This window comes from Rousettus aegyptiacus, unplaced genomic scaffold, assembly GCF_014176215.1.
Source record: "Rousettus aegyptiacus isolate mRouAeg1 unplaced genomic scaffold, mRouAeg1.p scaffold_m13_p_2, whole genome shotgun sequence".
Lineage (NCBI taxonomy): Eukaryota > Metazoa > Chordata > Mammalia > Chiroptera > Pteropodidae > Rousettus > Rousettus aegyptiacus.
The window spans coordinates 39259154-39280557 of record NW_023416295.1 but is presented as its reverse complement, the minus strand read 5'-3'; the positions used below and the strand labels follow the sequence as shown (position 1 = coordinate 39280557).

Genomic DNA, 21404 nt, shown 5'->3' with positions numbered 1-21404 from the left:
CTAGAAGGAAAAATAAAGACTACATGCAACTATAGAAATAGTAGCAAAACCATCAGTGAAATTTTACATACCTTAAAAAGAAACGGTAGCCAAGAATAAGAATAAATCGTTACTGGATGACTTGTACATCAGCTTGGATTCAGACTATTTTTCAATTATTAGCTAACTTCCTTCCAAGCCAAAGTATAAAAAAATCAATGTAGAACATTTCTATATTTTCCAAATGGAAATAGGAATGCAGTAAGAATTCTGTTAATTCTCACATGTAATTAGATACAATAAAATAAACTTTCAGAAATTTAAAACTTCATAATCTTTAACCAGACTGACACATGGCTACTGTATAAATTTCATTTCAACATCGTAAATATTAAAGTATATCTGACTTTTCCTCAGAATGGACTATCAGTTTAATACATTATCTTATAAATTAACCTTCCAGTTAATCCACTTCCCTAAAAATATTATACTATAAGAATAACTAAGAACCACATAAGAATTTGTCCCAATAGCTACAGATTTATATACCCTTAAATGAATGATATAATGAAAATCCAGTTTCATAAACACACCTGAGGTAGTGCAGATGCCTAAAGTGATTCCAAATTATGTTCAGTTTTTAAATACATCTTTCACACTCTAATTATTTAAAAATTCAGCTATCCATTCTAACAATATTAGTGATTCTCAAATAATAAAAAATATGATAGACTATCATACCCATTTCCCATTATTCCAAATTATACTGTGTAAGAATTTACTCAAGTAACTAAAAAAAAAAAAAAAAAAAAAAAGGTACAAGCAGCTTTTTCTTCTTACACTGGAAAAAAAAATGAAATTTCATGTCAACAGAAAAAGTTATATAATCTCCTTTCCTTGAAACTGATTTACCTTTTTCTGTACTGCTCAGTGAGCCATATCTAAACATACTACATTGGGAGGCAGTATGCCATAAAGGTTAAGAACACAGATTCTGGAGTAAAACAGCTTCAATCTTCACCACCTACTAGCCATGAGACCTTTAATACATTATATAACATCTCCTAGTCTCAGTTTCCACATGTGTAAATGGGGAAATCTGTACTTACCTCATAGGGTCATTATGAAGATTAGAAGGGAAATAGATAAACAAGGTATAGTATTCGACAAAAGACCAGGCACATAGGTGCTCTAAAAATATTAGCTGTTGTTAACAGATATAATAATTATAATTACCCAAGTAAAAGCCTCATATGAGTAACCACAGAATAGATTTTATCATAGTATAGAGGATTAGCAATAATGAATACCATTCCCCCTCCCAATCATATATTTCCTTCATTTACCCTAAGTGTAAACACATCAAATTTGTTTAACTACAGTAAAGAACATGAATGCTAAGACAGGCTGTCCATTTTCAAATCCTGGCTTAATCACTTCCTATCTGTGTAACCAAAGCAAGTTGATATTACTTTTCCAGGCCTCAGTTCCTTCATCTGTTAAATAGCTAATAATAATTACAATCTACCCTAATAAGTTTTTAGGACCATTGCATTAGTGTATGTGTGCACATGCATGCGGTGAGCAGAATTTACAAGAGTGTTTGGCATTCCACGAGCACTCAAAAAATACTAATAAAAATGTACATACGGATCATAGACACCATATTGAAGTATTGGGTCCCATTTTATGTTTTCCTGAAATCAACCTAATTCATTTATTTACTTAATGCCAACATAGACACTTGTGTGGGAACTAGGCAAAAAAGAAAAAGTACAAGAAAAAAATAAGCAATGACTTGACTAAAAGCAACATCTAGATAAACATATCCTGGCAAAGAGCCATACAAAATAATTCAGTTAAGAATGGTTTCTTGCTATATGAAAGCACTACAGCAAAATTCAACTAACTAGATGTCTCAGTTTATAAAGATTACTCTACTTCACCTTATTTCAAGAAATTTTATTTTGAGGACACTGAGGACAATGAAATCATATGATAACAACCTATATTTAAGAACGTAGCCTGCAGTTGGTAAACTTGAAAGCTTATCTCATCCTACTACAACTATATTACGCGAAATTAATCCTTTACTCTTATAAGTATCACCCTTTGAAGTACTACGTTTAAAAAAATATATATTACTATATTTAGTTATCAGTATTCTAGACTAATACAGTATGTTTCAGAAAGGCTTACCACAAAGACTGAATCAAATTACAAATTCAATTAAATAAAACTGGAGTACTCCTATCCTCCCCACTTCACCCCTCCAAAAAAGGAAAGGTGAATACTGGACAAAATTGCATCTAAATCCCTGAATCTTATAGCCCTACCAAAAAAATAGTTTTTTGGGTTTTTTTCCCATATAACTGGCTACAGGGCTATTTCACCTGAGAAAACAAAAACAAAAACTATACCTAAACCACAAAATTAAAAAAAAAAAATCACCGCCCCAAATCTTGTATTTACTTTATCTTGACTAAGCATTCTATAATGCATAAAATACCATAATTTAAAATTCTAGAAAATCTAAGACAAATTTAAATATTTATACATTTAAATTTTCAGTTCTCAGAACTGAAACTTTATTTTCAATATTCTAATTCTTTAAATTCAATAAAGTTAGGACCGTTTAATGTGACATAAATTTATACTAGTATTCAAGGAAATATTTAAATATAATAATAAAGAACCCTGTCTCTGATTCAAGTAGATCACAATCTCTATGACCTTAAGTAGGTTGCCTAACTTCTGAGCCTCAGTTCTCTAATCCATAAACTGAAGATACTACTACTACTACCTACTTAATCGGGTAGATTGCTCAGATTTTTAAGAGAAAATGAAAATTAAGTGTTTATTGCAGTGCCTGGCACATAAATACTTAAAGTTCTAAATAATTTTCTTCTGTTTTTAAAATGAAACTTTCACAATACATAGATATCTATAGTGAGTTTCCAATTATCAAAATAAGATTTGCATTTAACCAATCTAGGTCAGTAATGTCAATACAATATCTCCCACTTCTATTTTTCATGAAACACAAATAGAGCATTATTACCAAAAATAAAGAACAAAGATGTTAAAGAAAACCACATAATATTTTATTCACGCCACAAAATAAATGTCTGACTAAAAGCCTCAAGACCAAACCTTACAAAATTTTAAAGTATGACTTTAAAACAAATCTTTCTGCCAATCTACTACCAAAATCCCTTCCCAAAGTCCTTTCTCCAGGTTGTCACAACACAGATTAGAAACCATAGCTTAATTTTACATGGTAAATGTTACATATTTTTTTTGAGAACTTACTTACCCAATATATTAAAAAAAAATCAAATATGAATAGAAATAATCCTCTATCAATTCAAAGAAATGAAGCTACAATTAAGAAAAAAATAATAAAGGCACAAAAGTAGGGAGTAAAGAAACATTTACTGGGTACCTGCTGTGTACAAAACACCTATCACTCACCAGAGGAAAAGACTTCAGAGAAACTGACTTGCTCAAAGTTTTATAACTACTAACTGAGTACCCAAAGATTCCAAAGCACTAAAAATATATACTCAAAAAAAAAAAAAAAAAAGGTACAAAAACGTGCTCTATTCTTTTAATACTTCAGTTGTTCAAAACTTTGTAGAGTAATTACTATCGAGGATAAAATCTGAAAAGTTCATTCAGAAAAAAAAAAATTCCTTTGCCAAAACAGGTATTTTGTAGAACAAAACATTTTTATGTAGAACAAAATATTTTTAAAAACAATTATCTTAATTTAAAAAAAGAAAACAAAACAAAACAAAATCCCAGGGATTAGAGTAAGAATACTATTTGTGACAGTACATGAAACCAACCCCATCTGAATTATGTTAGGGAAGAGGAGAAACACACAAAATGTGACCAATTTATGCTAGGAAAAAGAATTTCATTTTTATTCAATTAATGAGAAACAGCACAGTTTTTAAAGCAGGCTTTGCAAAACTGAAGACATAAAAGGACCATGATTCTCCCTGAGTCTTCAACAAATAATACCTAGAGAAAGAATGATCATCTAAGATCATGGACTGTAAAAGCAACTTACCTATCATTCTTTTATTTCTTAATTTTAAAAATAATGAAAACAATACATTGTGAAAATTTTCAGTATATTTGGAAAATCTATCAAGAGGAAAAGAAGCCTCAAATTGTAGTATTAGTGGTTAATTTTCCAAATTTTTTTCTCATGTGTATCACCTATGTTTTGGCCAACCAATCTGCTTTAAACTTCCCCTTGAGCTTGAATAAGTGAAAAAAAAAAAAGTCAAAAACAGTAGTATTCCACTGTTACAGTTTGGATTTAGAGGCCTGATAGGACAGCGTACTGAAAATATTGGTAATGCTTTAGAATTAATATAATTTTATCAATAAACACCTCTTACAGGGTTAGGCCTGGTTAGTACTTATATGGGAGACCACCTAGAAAAGATCAGGTGCTGTAGGTGTAAAAATAAACAAACAAGCAAACAAATAAATAAACAAACAAACACCTATTAATTAGAGCCAATAACAGATTTAAAGATATATAAATCAGGGTTATTGTTTTTCAAGCACAAGTTATGGGAAAAATCATGAACTTGAGAAACATCCTAACCCACTACATATTTCAAAATTCATTGAGTTACTAATCACTAATTCACGAGAAAATGTCTCATCACTGTTGCCCTTAAACATTTTTCAGTTTCTAATATAAAGAAACATCTCAGCTTATAAAATAAAGGTTTTCTGTTACAGTAGTTTAACAATGTTATATGTGGTCATATTTTTACTGTTTTAAAGAAGTTGCTCTTTAAAGGACTACTGAAGAAACACACTTCTGAAATACAAATAGTTATTTTGTATTAGTAGTAAGTAGCTATCAAACTGTAACATTAGGTAGTAAAAACAAATAGTAAAGAAATGTTTCCTAAAGGTGGTCTTGAGCTACATTTAATAGGGAAAAAAAAGAACTTTTTTTGTAACGAACTTTTTAAAAGTGTCCTCTGTTTCAATCCCCAGAAACAGAACTAGTAACATTAGCTAACATTTATTCACTTCTAAGTCTTGTGCCAGGCACGATACCAGCACTTTATGTGAATTGACTCAATTCTTATAAGGTTATAAGGTTAATTAAAGAGTATTCCACAATTGTGGGCTAAGATAGCAAGGATTAGAATCAATAAAACTAACATGGCTTAAAAAACAAAACAAAAAATATATGTATATATTTAACTTGAAGCATAAAAGAGAACAAATAAGCACCATGCAGATAGTTTTGCTAGTAGAGAGCCTACTGTGCAGCTTAGCACTTCGTATACCCCAGGAGATAAAATTAAATTGCTCCAGTAAACAATTTTCAGAGAAAGAAATCAGAGGTATTAAGAATTTACAGTTTACATATTTCAATGGTTCATGACATCAGAACCACTTCAGGAGCTTTTTCTTATTTAGTAGGTTTGAGTCAAGATCCAGATGTATTTTTAAAAATCTTCCAAATTTATTATATTGTGTATCCCTAGCTACGAACCACTGGTCTCTTAAATTTATAAATAAACTGCAACCCAAAAAGGTTAAATAATTTGTCCAAGGTAAGGGGAAAAAAAAGTACAGAGCTTCATCTAGAATCTACCATTCTCAACCCACAGAATATACTACAAGTATGAAAAATGACATAGATGTTTAGAGGCTTTATGCCAGCAAGGAGGACATTAAACATTACTAGAATGTTTTATAACTTTATATATTTTGTATCTTTATATATGCTACTGAACAAAGGTTCCAGAATCTTAAATAATGAATCTTTGTCATTGCCTGGCTGAAGCTTCTATGTAACTATTTTTTCCTCCCATTTACCCCAACAATGGAATCTTTAACTCCCTTTTCAAGACTCCCATAACCAGCTTACATGCTGTATAAACATCTATATATCACTCTCACCTAGTAAGATACAGATTTCTTGACATCGGACACTACATCTTAATTTGTTTCCCCAATATCCAGGAAGACAGTCAATAAATGAAGAATGGATGAATGAAAAGGAAACCCTCACTTTTTGGAACTAGCTGAAAGAACGGCTCATAAGACTTATAAAATAGTTTTAAAGATACAGTGTTATTATTGTTAAAAGCATACAATAATCAACTATGTAATAAGAAATTACTTTCCATTACAGACTTTTACTTAAAATAAGAGCTTTCTTTGAAACTGGTACATGCATACCCTACTTAAAACTAATAAAGAGCTTATGAAATTTGTTAACTTATTTAAGTAAAAGATTTCGGTACAATATTATTTGAAAAAATGTTTAGAAGATGTTCTCATCACTGTCAAATTAAGTAAACAACTTACCAAAGTCTAATTAAAGTATTGCAAATTCCTAATAGGATCAAAATTAAGGTTTTACTACATTTACTAATGAGGGCAGCATTAAAAACAGCCAACACCCAAAAAAAACGCATCCTGGGACTAGAAGGGAGAACTACTAATTTTGCAAAGTCCAAGACAGAAAGAAACAAAATTACTGGATGTGTTTTGAAAACCACATATCTTATATTTCATGATGTTACAGGGGTTACATGAAAATATTACTCTTTCATTTTAGAAACCAATATGTAAAATTAAAAAAAGCCTATCTGAAATGTCAAAATTAAAAATACCTCCAGACAGGAAATAATTGCATGTGTCCTTAAAATTAAGGAAGATAAATGCTATTTCGTTTTCTCTTTTACTATATCTCTTCCTTTCTGCTTTATAGGTATTCATCCCACAATTTAAGCAAAATTTCCTGTTTATTTTCTTCAGTATCACTTGCATGGTTAGTCCTTTCAGTTTTTATATTTTACTATGTCGGGTACTAAATTTGAGGAATAACAAAAAAAAAAAGTTTATAAACATGAAAAGCAAATACAAAATATATTTCCTCAAAATTTTCTGAACAAATTGAATTTTAAAATTCCTAATTCTGAACTACTTCTTATTTTAATACATCACAAGGCTAAACAGGAGTCTCCACTAATAATCATTCTGGTATCCTGATAGTATGGTCTTCATGGTCTTTTCATATAAATCCATACAAAGTTCATGCAAAAGCAGTCTACCATAAAGAGTAAAGTTATTTCTTTAATATAACTGCATATTTCTTTAAGGTTATTTATGTCCAAAATAAAATGATATCTACCACAAAAATTTCACTCATTATAAATCTAATGGCAAAATTAAATTAAGAGCCCAGACTCAGGTATTAACAAAAAAAGGTGGCAATCCAAACTCTTTATTTTTCTAGAGTAAGAATTAGGCAAATTACCTAACCTCTACAAAATTCGACTGCTTTACTTATAACATAGGTACCTACATCATAGATACAAGGACAAATAAAAGATACTCAGTATATATTAAGGTCTCAATAAATGGGAGCTGGCATTACTTTTATTACACATTTTTACTGGGCAACGAAGAGATGAAACTACTTAATTCTAGTAAAATATAAAATATACCTGATCAAAATTATTGTTAGAATTTTACTTAATATTAACATTGCTAGTAAATCATCAAACAAGAATATGAATTAGATTTTTGATCATGTTAACCAATAAGGACAAGAACTTTTAACACGAACAAACTAACAAACTTTTTCATCTGGGCCTCATTTTTAACATATTGGATACAGCTAGCTAAATTTGTCCATTACTTTAATTTTCTTAAAATGTAAGTATACAAACAACAGATTAGGACCCCAATTTCATTAACATGTAAACTGTACCATGCTGCTGCTTCAATCTATTTTTGTAGAGAACTTAATTTAATCATAGTAAAATATGCACGCACATATGTTAGCATTTGTACAGAAAAGGGTGTTAGTATATATATGGTTTATTTTTTAAAAGTGGGAGATGGGCAAGCAGAGAATTTTTAAAGTCACACATTTGTTATGTTTAACAATAAATATGTATTCCTTTTGTAATTAATTTTTAAAAATTAATATTTGTTATTTAACAATTCCACAAAAGAAACACAAGATGAATAATCATTGCCACTTCAAAAAAATTTTTTCCTAAGTATGTTTCAGTGATCTTTATCACCTTGGCCTACCAAAATGAGAATTATCGAATCCTCATTTTCATAAGCAGCTTCCTTGAAAAATGAAGTTACAAACAGACATAACAGAATTGGTTGTTTAAGTAAGCACTATATTTTAAATTCAGATTCATGGAGAGAATGTTTTATTCTTAACATGTTTAATTCTCAATAATGAAACCCCACTGGGAGAGAAAAAAATCTTATGCTAACAACCTATTAGCCTAGAAAATGCCACAATTCAATCTTTAGAACGTGCTTCTGTTCCTGATTAAGCAACAGAAAAAATAACGCCCTAAATAAAGAGAAACAACAGTGAAAGGGAGTACTAAGGCTAGTTCCCCTCTCTGTCCCTTGCACTGCACCCTTCACATATCATCTTTTTTTTTTTTCCATTAGATAAGCAGATACCAGCTAAAGACTTTCAATTTTATACTGTTATTAATTTTTTCCTCATAAAAAAAAATGTGTGTTGAAATCTGCAAAAACATTCCATCTAAAAAAAGTTTAAATGGGTCTTTTCTGTCCTTCAGAGGTGAAGCAATAATATGACAAAAGGAAAATATGCAAGTATTAACTGAGACCTCTTTGGTACAGAGTTATTTATCAAGTCTATACTGGTGATGGTGTAAGAAAGGAGGCAGAAAAAAAATAAGAGTAAACAACAAAAAAATAATTTTAAACTCAGAAAAATGTGGGATTTGGGAATGTGTTTGCTAAATAAACATCAGTAAAATTTCAGAAAAACACATGTTGCCCTGAAAGGTTGTTGAAACTCCTAAATAAATACCATCTTACATTCACAGAAGTTTTAAACTATTTTTGCCTTGTTATTTTATCTTCACAAATAATCCTGTGAAGCAGGCAGAGCATCGTCAACCTCATATTATAGAAAACCAAACTGAGCTAGCTACTGTTTAAAATGAACCTTAACTTCTACCCTACTACTTCACAATGAACTTGTAAAAATAACATAATCAGAACTGGAATCGACTTTAATGTTCCTTTTACAGTTAATTACTTTTTCTCCATTTTACAAATAAGAAGAAATGAAGCCCAGGGAAGTCAAGACACCTACTCAACATTACAGAACGCTCAGTAACAAACTGAAAATTGGAATACAGGTCTAACTTCTGGCCCAGAACTCTTTACTTCTACCACCACACACTGTCTGCCATGTCACAGTAACAAATATAAAAGGAGCCCGAAAAATGTTAAAAATCACTGTATAAGTGAGTGGTGTTATTAGGTCTGGGAAAAGGAAGACACATTTTAAATAAAATATAAAACTTTAAGAAATTAAGAAACAAATTTAAGTGTTAAACTTGCTACCACTTTTCACATCTTTTCACTAAAATCCTATTTTTTCAACTAATGAAATTTTTTTTAAAAAGGCAAAACATTTTTCATTAACTATGTTGCATTCCCTCTAATCAGCATTAAAACATTATTCTTGATTATAGTATCTTATTATTTTACTTAGATCACTTAAGTATTTTTCATTGTGTATGCTCACTAAAATATTTCCATTGCAGATTCTGAATTGCAATAGAGCAACTGGATCTGATAAATAATCTAATGCACATATGCATTAATAAAAATGTGATAACTGATTGGCAGACATGTATTTATTATACACAGTGGAAGTTTTTTTTTTTTGAGGACTATAAGAGACTGAGATTGAAAAGATTATGTGGTTTATACTGTCATAAAAATGCAGACAGCATGAACCTTATAAACACATGGTTAACAGAGCTTACTCATTTTTTTGGCAAGATTTTTCAACAAATGTTTCAATCCCTAGCCAGCCTGAAGATATGCCAGTCTTATAGACACCTCTACATAAGAGGAAGGATTAAAAACCTATCTGTATTTGTATAAGATTATACAAGGAAAGCAAATCCAAAGCTATTATTATTAAAACCAGAGCAAGACTTTATATACATATATCTATATACACACATTCATATATATGCTAAATATATATACTTTACAACGTATAGATTGTACTCATCCATTTCAATAAGGCCTAACTGAAGGCCTCATGGACTAGGTAAGGCCCAAAGTACTAGTAATTCAAAAATGAGTAACACTGTCCCTGCCCAGAGGGAACTCATAATCAGGCAAAGCAGACAAAATATTTAACAAATTATAAATACGTGTTAAATACTGAAATACAACATTTCAGTAACTGAAAATATGATACTTGGATATAATAATTATATTCAACCCATTTTAAATTTTACTAGTTGAATGAGAGCCTGAAGTTTCTCAAAACAGGAAGTGAAAAAATATGCTTTCAAGAAAAAGCAGTGAACTGGAATTACAGAAATTCAGATGCTTAAAATTTAGTTTACTCTAATTTATGAAGGTGCAATTTATAAGTTTGATTGTATTTATACCATAAAAATGTTTGTGAATGCTTAAAAAAGGTATTTTGCTCATGTACCCAAATCACTTTTGATGTTACTCTCACTTCCTCTTCTGGAAACCATCATAACCATTTCCTTTAACCACAATACCACAGGTCTAGTAACTTTTAGTAATGTTTGACTTGCTTTTTTTTTTTTGGATAAAGTTCATGTAACAACCAATTTCCAAGTCTGTTAAAGGATATAATCTCACAAAAAAGTTCACGTCAATACAATTTACAAGTAATACTATCTAAATTAAATTACTCCAACCCCCATAAATTCATAACCAAGGCTCTTAGGTAAATGCAGAGGGCTTCTTCCCAATGACAGAGCTCCCACCACATAAAATGTAACAAACTGAATAGGTACCTTACAGTTAACTGCAGACTGCACTGGATTTAGAGTCAATCAGTGCTTGCATCCAGATGAGCAACCAGAACATAGCTATCCTCATACAAAATTCATCATGATTAAGCCAAGACAATATTCTCTTTTAGAATTAGTGTTTGCATCAAATTGTTGAAACAACCAGTTTTATTCTTGAACCTCAAGAAATGGATTTCGAAAAAATATTCTTACTTCAGCAGCCCTAATTTACAAACATTGTAATTCTATTGCTAGAATTAAACTAAAAGGAAATATTCATGATAGAGTAAAAAGCCAACAAAAATAATTATGAAGCTATGACATCAAATACACATGTGAAACTCTAAGGGTCTAAATTGTACCCCCCCCCAAAAAAAAAACTCTTCAATTTTCTCTTTATTGAATTCTTTAAAACTTACTGCCCTTGTCTTAAAAGGAAAAAAAGATTGTGACTGTTTTCTCCTAAGATAAACATACATTCTTCTATATTTACATCTATTTTTCTCAACTACAACTCAGCCTTCCTTCCACTCAATCTACTGAAGCCATGTAAAGATTTTCAATGGGCCTATTAGGTATAGCTACTCAAATTATCAGAATATGCTATGAACCAGCAGTTAAAGGCAACATATTTATAGTTTTTATTTTGTACAGACACTGAACTTTAAGAAATGGGATTTTGGTACTATCAGACAGGGTTGGAAAAACTAAGATGAGGAGGAGTAAAGAGGGACGGGAAAGGTTGTTATTCCTGTTCCAGTGACTCACAGCCCAAAAGTATTTCAGAAGAAAATTGGTTCCACCCTCACTTCCCCCTCCTCTCCACCTCCAAAATGAAATTGCAAATCGTCAACACGCTCTCCCATGACTTTTATTAAGCAATATAAAAATAAGGGGCAAAGTGAAGTGGATGCGAGTTCATCCTGATTAGCCATTCCCTTCCCACATTCCCACACTTAAACATCAAAAAATTGAGAAGAAAAATTGCTACCATTTCCGCCAGATTCCTACCATTCAGCTCAGTAATGGAACGTTCGGGTTCCCCTACCGCCACCCCCGTCCCGATCTTGCCCACCCTCCTCGTCCTGCTGACCCCATCCCGGGTACTAGGGTGCCGGGGAGCGGGCGGCGCCCCCCACCCCGTGCCGGGCCCGGTCGGATCCCGCCGCTGGGAGCCGGGAAATGGCTTCTCATTGCCTTCGGCCGACCTGCGAGCCACCGGGGAGGCGCCCGGGACTCCTCCGCATTAGGCCGCGGCGCATCCGGGCGGGCCGGGCCTGACGCGGCGACGCCGTGATTTGGGCCCTGGGCGCTGCCCGTCGCCCCCACCCCCCGCCCCGGGCCTCCTCTGCTGCCCCTCCCTCCCCGGCCCGCCCGCCGCCTCCGCCGCGGCCTCGCCGGCCCGTGCGCACCTTCTTGATGTTGTAGAGACGGGTGAGCATGCCGACGCCCCGGTCGTTGAGGATGGTGAGCTTCTCCGCCAGCTTCTGCTGACTGGGCTGCAGCACGGAGCGCGACATGGTGGTGGTGGTGGGGCCGCCGCCGGCCTCCTCGCGCCCAGTCACCGGCCCGCGGCCGCCGCAGCCGCTCTCGGGCCTCCGCCCCTCCCGCCCGCGACCTCCGCCTCAGGGGAGCGCGCCCATGGCCCTTGCGCCCCAATTTTGCGCCGGTGACAGAGCGAGCCGCAGTGAGCGCCTCGAGGGTCCCTTGCCCCGCTGCAGCCCGCGCCCCGGCAGCCTCCTGCCTTCCGCCCGCCGCCCTTCTGTCTCCACCCCCGGTGCTCTGCGCCCCAGCTCCCACCGAGCCGCCGTCCCGGGCTCCTCCACTAGGTGTGGCGGTGGCGGCGGTGGCGGCGGCGGCGGCAGCGGCTGAGAACGAGGCCGCCTCCCGCAGCCCCGGACCGGCGCTCGGTCACCTGATCCGCCGCGCCGGCGCCCCCGCGAGGCCGGACCGGGAACTGCGCCTGAGGGGCCCTCGCCCTCCCTGCTTCGCTGCTGCGGCCGCCACTCAGAACCCAGTGCCAGCCCCAACCTGGCCCGGCCCGCCCACTGCGCCTGTTCGTGGTTTAGTAGTCCTAAACCGGGATCGAGGGGGGTCACGTTTCTACGCTCAACCCCACTTCGCCCTACGCTCCTCTCCTTCAAGTCCCCAAAAGTTGCTTTTCAGCACCACCTTCCTAAAAAATTCAGCAGATGCCCGGGGGCGGGGTGGGGGAGGGTGCGAGCTTCAGGAGAGTTTCGCCTTCGAGTGGGCTGGTGGCTCCAAGCTATTTTTCCTCCCACTGCTTGACAGACGCTACCCGCTGAACACTGCAGCTGTTGTGCTCCACGTAGCCAGCATCCCCTCTCCCATCCTCCACAAGCCATCCTTACTCCCCCGCGTCAATGAGGTTTCTGACAGAGGAGGTCGGAAGTGAGGGCAACTCAAGTTCCTGAGATAATCAGAATCCGGACTTGTCGACCAGGAGCACCCATCCGGAGAAGTCTCAAATAAAGAGACCCTAGCATGTGGGAAGCAAAAAATAAATGTTTGGTCAATGAATGAAGAAACGCTTCCATTTTTGTTTTTGTTTTTGTTTTTGTTTTTTTCTGGCCTCCACCCTAAATCCTACCCCTTCTTGGAAACATCCTACCACTTGACCATCTCATGGTTTTTTCTCAGCATCAGTTTCTTCCCAGCCACACTCCAAGGCTATTCCCTCTGGTTAAATATATTGGAAGCGGTTCTAAAAATAAACAAATCAAGGACTTATGTAATCGTGTAATCGCCTGGGCTTAGGAATTCCAGCCAAGAAGATTGAAGCCTTTTTGATATTTAGGGGTTTAATTTCCTTCCATGTGTTAACTCTCTCATATTTATTAATTGTAAGTGAATTACAAAATGTTCTGCCACGTTCAATAAGACATTCTAAGAGTAAATAAGCTATCACCGGATTGATCCAAATACTTTATGAAAAAGAAATTGGGATGCATAGCTCTTAAATCGTTTTTAAAAGCTAGTATATGTACTATTCCTATGGAAATCATTTTAATACCCCAACAAGAGAAATGAAGTGGACTGAATGGATTTGATTTAAGAGGCATTAAAAGTCGTTCATCCAACAGGAAGTCAATCATACCTGACCTAGTGCTTGTGCTTGAAATTCTATACATAGAACTTAATTATCTTAAATGAAGGCTTTGTTCCTAGAGTCTGTTCGTTCTTTTTTTCTTTTTTCCCTCCCTTCCTTCCTTCCTTCCTTCCTTCCTTCCTTCCTTCCTTCCTTCCTTCCTTCCTTCCTTCCTTCCTTCCTTCTTTCTTTCTTTCTTTCTTTCTTTCTTTCTTCCTTTCTTATCTTTTTTCTAATATAAACACCTCAGATCACCTTTTAAGCTATTAGTCAATAACACATTGGGGGGATTTAATTTATCTAGCTACTTTCCAACCTGATGGTAAAATTTTAATTCAGAGGAAGCGAACAGGTGGAGATTGAGGTAGTGAGAGGAGACCTGGGGAGAGACAGGCTGCATAAGGGGTTTGGAGCAGCCAGAGGAGAAAACAGAAAACTTGAATGTTAGAGGAAAGATGCGCTCTTTTAGGGGACTGCAAGTGCTGTATAGCAAGAACAAGGAAATAGCACCATGTTATAATTTTAACAACTATTCCTCCTCAAGAAAAGCCACCATCATGTTTCCATATGAACTTGAACACTCCTAGCTGCTTTTCACTCAGAGAGTACCCAATAGAGGGAAAACTCTATAGATACTAGTCTCATTATTCAATTTTTTTTATAATGAATTTTTAGACATTGGCCCTAGATGGAATGGAATATGTCTATTTAAGTAAAAGAGGTAAAGTCTAGATGTAGTCACAATTTTTGCATTTCTCTACATTTTGCATCAAAAAGCATTTTGTTCTTAACAATCCTTTCAAAGTTCACCTATATGTGTAGTATAAAGTATACTATGAGTGCCTGATAATATGTGAGTAATAATCATATTTTGCCATGTATGTATGATTTTATGGCAATTATAAGTAAATATGTCATTTTATATTTCCTTTCAGTTTTTTAGTCTTTGAATATGTGTTATACCGTGTGAATCATCCTGTAAAGTTTGTATGAAAATTGTTCCTGTTGTGGATTTTTTTTTCTGGAGTTTTTAAATTTTAAAATAAAAGCATTTTAAATGATTAGGAAACTAAATTTTTTAAAAGCATGATTGAAGGTCTTATTTCCCCTATCATATAAAGCACAGCCTTCACAGTTTTTTTGGAACTAATTTTCAAATAGCATCACTTCCATTAAGAAATTTATCTCCAGAACATATTTAAAGTTATTAAAATTATTATAAGCCTTCAGAGAGATGTAGAATATAAATAATAGCGTCATGTTTATAGTAATAGTAGAAAATTAACTCGTAAAGTCAACTAGCATAGACCAGTATACCTAAATAAATGTGAACAGATATGCAACTTTTTAAAAGTCAGATTTATTGAGTTATAATTTAAATACAGTGAAATTTATATATCTATGTTCGAATAATTTTTTTATTGAGACAATTACAGTAGTTCTCACTGTAAGGAAAGTAAACATTTGAAAATCCAAACCGGAAAATATTTAAATTGGAAGATGAGTGAGTTTGTTTGGCTTTATAGAGGAATTTCTAATAGATTAAATTCTGTGACCCCCAAGTATAGTTTACAACAATTCAGTTATGAAATTCTACTCATAAGATTTCAGAAACAAACCTATGGTATACAGCTTTTTTATATGTATTATAAAACATTCAATCATTATAAAAAAAATCTTAGAGGGATTTAAAGAATTTTTTCAATTCTATATAATACATTAAACAAATAACATGTTCACAGCCATGCCGCCTCTAGCTCACCAAGCTCCTGCTGGAGAAGGTGGCTAAGTAAGGAGGTCTCTATACCATGGCTCATACAAAGCAAACTGCCAGCAATTCCACCAGTGGTAAAGCACTGAGGAAGCAACTGGCTACAAAAGCCCCTAGCAAGAGTGCGCCCTCGACTGGAGAGGTAAAGAAACCTTATTGTTACAGGCCTAGTACCATAGCATTCTGCGAAGTTAGACATTATCAGAAATCCACTGGACTGATTTGCAAACTTTCCTTCCAGCACCTGGCGCGAGAAATAGCTCAAGATGTCAAAACAGATCTGTGCTTCCAAAATGCAGCTATTGGTGCTTCGCAGGAGTCAAGTGAAGACTGTCTGGTTGGCCTTTTTGAAGACACCAACCTGTGTGCTATCCATGCCAAGCGTGTAACTATTATGCCAAAAGGCATTTACTTAGCACACTGCATACATGAAAAACATGCTTAAGAATCCACTATGATCAGAAACATTTCATCCTTTAAAATAAAAAATGTCTCTTCTTCCTGTTATTGGCTGTTCTGATCATTAGATATATTTTTTTCCAGGGGTTCAAAAAGTACCTAAATATATGATTGCAAGTGGAAAAATAGGGAACAGAAATCAGGTATTGGCAGTTTTTCCATTTTTATTTGTGTGTGAATGTTTAATATAAATGAAGAGACATGAAGCATTAATGCAAGTCAAAATGTTTCAGTGAAACAAGTTTCAGCAGTTCAACTTGATAACAATTATAAATAAGCTTGTTAAATTTTTCTGGACAATGCCAGCATTTGGATTTTTTTAAATTAGTAATTTCTTATTGATGGCAAGTAAATGATGTTTGTAGCATTTTTATCATATAGTAGATTCCATCTAGTCACTATACTGTTCTGACTGATTTTACCTACATGCAAATACATGTTTTTAATGTTGTCCATTTTCTGTCCTGTTTCTGTAAGTTTGCTATTAAAATACATTAAACTATTTTAAAAAATAAAATACTTAAAGTGTGCTAAGTATTGTTTTTCTAGAGGGAGCTATGAAGCTGTTTAAGATATAGACTTTGATCTCATTGAACTCACATCCTGGTGAGAATAGAAACATATATAAAGAACTCTAATATTAGTCAGCTTGAGATACAGGACTATAAGAGAAGACAGAGCCTGAACTTTCTAAGAGCCATTTTGAAATAATTTACATTTAGGCTTTGAATAAGAAGTAAGTCTTGGATTTACAAACTTGTAGAAAATGACATTCTAGGCAGAAGGTAAACTTTAGTAATTGTGAAATAGTAGTAAAACAATAGTTATGTTTATTACATACATGAAAGGAACAGTGGGAAATAAAGCCAGACTAAAGGTGACTTTGGGGACTTAAGGATAATAAAGATAATTTGAAAAAGTTTCTGATTGTGACAAGGATTACAATATGGATTATCCTTTGATATGCATCGACTCTTTCTCACCTATAAAGAGAACGAAGACTACATTTCCCAGCCTCCCTTGCAGCCTAATGTAACTGTATGACCATAAGATGTAAGCTTTCAAGAACCTTCTTTAAAGACTGCTGTTGCTCGCCTTTTGCCAATTCCTCCCAACTTAGTCCACTCTGCTACATAAAACAAAGATGCAATGACCACTATCTGGGACTGAGGAGACATGGCTAATCACTAAGGATAGCAGAACATATAAATGGAAAATGCGTGGACTTCTTAATGCAGAGCTGCCATATCAAAGCTGGCCTATCTAGATTTGGATTTTGTACAAAAGAGAAACTTTTACTTAAGCTTCTTTTATTTATTTATTTTTTTATACAGCAAAGCCTGATTCTAAATAATCATAGTTTTGTGGCCAATATGTAATATCTCTACTAAGAATTAAAATTCAATTTTTCTCATCTATGAGTCTCGACAATCCTTTGAGGTGTAATGATATTCATTTTACAGGTAAAGAAATTGAAATGCAGATAGATTTTTTAAATCGCCAAATGTCACACCCACAGAAAATAGTAAAGCTTGCATTGAATCCTTTATCAGTCTGACTACAACATTCATACATACTCTTAATTACTGTGATGTCACTGAAGACAAGTTAGATGGCATAAATTTGTCATGTATTCATTGAACATGTTTCTATGGTTTCTTCTCCAGTCCCTTAACTCTGCCTAAACTTTCATGTATAGTCCCTTCATTAAATTTTCTTCAATTAACAGCTGACTCTGACATATTATCCGTTGTCATATACCAGCTCTTTTAGATAACTGTCTTTAGCTTTGCTTTCTGCAGAAACTTGGATGAGAATTACTTCTGTAATGCTTTTGACTAATTATGAAGAATTTTTCAGTTTGTTTTTTTAAAAAATCACTTAGCTAACCCAGTCCTCTGTTGCTTCTCTACTTAAGGCAAAAAAAAGAGAAAATCCGATGAAGACATGTACTTGGATTCTTAGGATAAAGCCCTTTGATTGGGATGTCTCCTGTCAAGGGGAACATTGCACTTATTCTGAGATAAACTCAACATTTTTTATCCCGTCAGACTTCAAGTCAGGTATACTAGTTATGTATCACTAGAAACGTTTGACCAAATTTCTCTGAGAAACAGCCTGGGAATAGTATAGTACACTTATATTGTTTTTGTCAGTCCTCCATCCTTTCCTTTTATAAACTGCTACATTTTGACAAAATTGAATGCAGAAAGAGAAAAGTAGGTCACGGTGTAGGAAGAGGCAGGCATATGTAAATAAGAAATTAATGTAGTTTTGCAAACAACTGTCATTTTTTAAATTGGTTTAAAGACTGCATGTAGTTAGGCCATAATGTAAACGGAGGAATCAACTTGGGTGAAAAACTGTTGGAAAAGACAATATAAGATTTCACCATGGTTTAACAGTATTCATAGAAAAAATAGGCAACATACATACTAAATCAATACTTCAGGTTCTGTTCTCCTACGTCCAAAGACCACCAGATACGAAAAATTTACTTCACCAAAAAGTAATTAAGAAAGGGAATAGGGAAAAGATGAAGCAACAGTATCCAAGTATCTATAGTAAAAGAAGTAAGGAGTGAAGACTTAGCCAGAGATTGCAACTTGGTATTGCAAAGGAGTAAGGAAGACAGGTCTAACTGAAACATTAGCTCTCTAGTAGTCAGCAGAAGAGATGCCAGAAATAGAACTGACCTGAAAAGTTCAAAAAGAAAACAATAAAAGATTAATTATAGTCTTGATCTTGACCATTCACATCCAATTAGATTCATCTTTTAGCCTGCCAGACAATGTACTTCACATGTATTTATTTGCTTCTGCTCTGCAAAACTAAAGATATATAATTTATCTTTCCTTTTAAAGTCACTCAGAGAACTTTAGTTTTCTCTGCAGAGAAATAGTAATGTAATTTCCGTTTATGATTGGTTTTAATTCTTCTTGGTTCTTTACATAGTACAAAGGACTTGTGACTTTTTTGTTTTAGAAATTAGTATGCTTAGACTTAAATAGTAGATGATAAAATACATAGCAGTGTATACAAATATTGGTTGATCTTTTTGGTTTACTCTTAAGACTTTTTAAAAATATCAGAACCCGCATGGAAAATTGACAACATCAGTGATAGAACAAAACTTGAGTTAGAATACAGAATAATCCTATGATGATACTCAAGTTCCCACAGAACACATAAGATCCATTTACATTTTTACATTTAGTATACCCCAAAAGCAAACAGTCTTTCAAAAATTGGGAAGGATATTGAGTACTGTATACTCAACTGGACCTCCAAGGAGAGAGCCAGACTGAAGATACAAATTTGGGATCGTCAGAATATGGATGTTGTTTGAAGCTGTGGAAATGGATGAGATCTTTTTTGGGGGGCGGGGATCATTTTTTGAGGGAGTATTTAAAAAAGGGAAATAGGGCTTAGTTCAAAATCCCAAGATACTCCAGCTTTTAGGAATCCAATAAAATAAATGGAACTAGCAAATTAGATTGGACAGGATTGTAAAGAGGACTAGAGATTGTGACAGTAGCTGGAGGGGTCAAGCAAAGATTTTTTGTTTGTTTAGTTTCAGTATAGTTGACAGATTATCCTGTTGAGAGGGAGAGATTTATAACTTAGTATAGAGAGAAGGGATAATTTAAAAAGCAGAAGCTTTGACAGAATAGAGAAGGAAGGAAAGCAGACAATACATAGCCAGATTGATTTTTGTTTGGGTGTTGCAAGGAAAGACAAAATAATGATATTAGCTAACGTTTATTGACTACCTATAACGTTTCATGTCCTGTTTCAAGTGCTTTACGTGCATGAACATGTTTCATCTTCATAACAAACTTTTGAAGTAAGTACACTGTATATTCCTATTAAACAGATGAGGCAGTTATGCCTGACATTACAACTGGTAAGGGACAGAGCCAGATGATTAGCCATTTGGTGTGTACGATGATGTAGATCAATAGAATTGATTTGGGAAAGATGAGAAAGTTTTCTCATATTTTCTATAATCTCAATGAAATAGAAATAGCTCATCAGCCAAAAACATAAGGAGAGAGTGGCAAAAGCATTGGGTGAAGTGATTAGGTAATGATATAGCTAACTCATTGTGTTTTAGCATTCAATCAAAAAAAATTAAAAATTTACCTAATTGTATTAACACTGCTTTGCTTCCCAAACTCCTATTTCGAAGCAATAATTTCTGAAAATGACATTTTCACTGTTTTATAATACACATTTTAACCAGTAAGCTTTGAAGTGTTAATTTTTTCTTAATATTATAAGAAATGTTATAAGAAATATTGTCATACTTTATGTTAAAATATCATAAACTTATCATAATTTTCCCCCATTAAAACATCACTTAAGTTCAAATATTTATAATAAATCAGGTGTTCACTGATGCTTAAATTCAACTTTGTGTTCCCACTTAAATTCAAATCCTGTGTTACTTAACCACATCACACAGCTAAGGAGCTATTGTCAAATCCTTTTTTTTCTGCTTTAAAGCTATGACTATACTATGGCTCCACCTAAATTGTTTGCATATTAAAGTTTTGCCATTTCCTCTATTATTTCCAATTATTTCACTTGATTACACCTTTCACAACAAAACTTTAAGATAAGAATTTATTCAAATTTTCCACAATTATTTTCTGCATTTCTCCCATTCCTGATGGTCTTTATTTGTACTACATTTAAAATAATAAGATGAACAATTTAATTTTCAATTTGTGAAGAGAGAAAAACCACATTTCCTAACTAGTTTTGAATTATTTATTTATTTCATATAATAGAGTCTACGTTTAAAATATTAAGAGAATATTAAAGCAAACTTTAGCATATACATATGTATGTATAAATGCTTTCTTGTGTCAAGTTTCAATTATAGAATAATTTGACTTGAAGTCATGTTACCTAATAGATTAGCTAAAAAATGCTAGCAGTTTTGTTATCTAATATATTAGTTAAAAATGCAACCACTAGATTACGAACTATAGAACTTTTGAATATCAGAAGAGAACCTCGGCTGTGCAATCAATTCTGGAAATAATAAAGTTAGTCTAGTTCACTCTCTTGTATTAAGAGAGGATGAGATAGCCTTGAAGCCCATGAATTCAATCAAAAGAATAGAATGAAGTGAACAACTCATCTTTACTAATTTCCCCCAAAGAATCAAAGCAAAAACAAAAACAAAGCTGCAATATTTTTTCTTTACCTG

General features: G+C 34.2%; 2 protein-coding genes across 3 annotated transcripts in view; one reads left to right on the top strand and one right to left on the bottom strand.

Annotated features, from left to right (window-relative positions):
* The window catches only part of NCKAP1 (NCK associated protein 1), a 90592-nt gene extending 77445 nt beyond the window's left edge, over positions 1–13147 (bottom strand). The window contains exon 1 of one of the 2 annotated variants that reach the window (XM_016149775.2): positions 12257–13147. In XM_016149775.2, coding sequence (XP_016005261.1) covers positions 12257–12364 — 108 coding nt within the window. In that variant the 5' untranslated portion in view covers positions 12365–13147. The remainder of the gene's footprint in view (positions 1–12256) is intronic. The other variant, XM_016149777.2, reaches the window with a different exon arrangement.
* Positions 13148–15761: 2614 nt separating this feature from the next.
* On the top strand, positions 15762–16270 carry LOC107513278 (histone H3.3-like). The gene has a single exon (XM_036237808.1). It carries the CDS (start codon positions 15762–15764, stop codon positions 16167–16169), a length of 408 nt encoding a protein of 135 aa, XP_036093701.1. The 3' UTR covers positions 16170–16270.
* The last annotated feature ends 5134 nt before the right edge of the window (positions 16271–21404 follow it).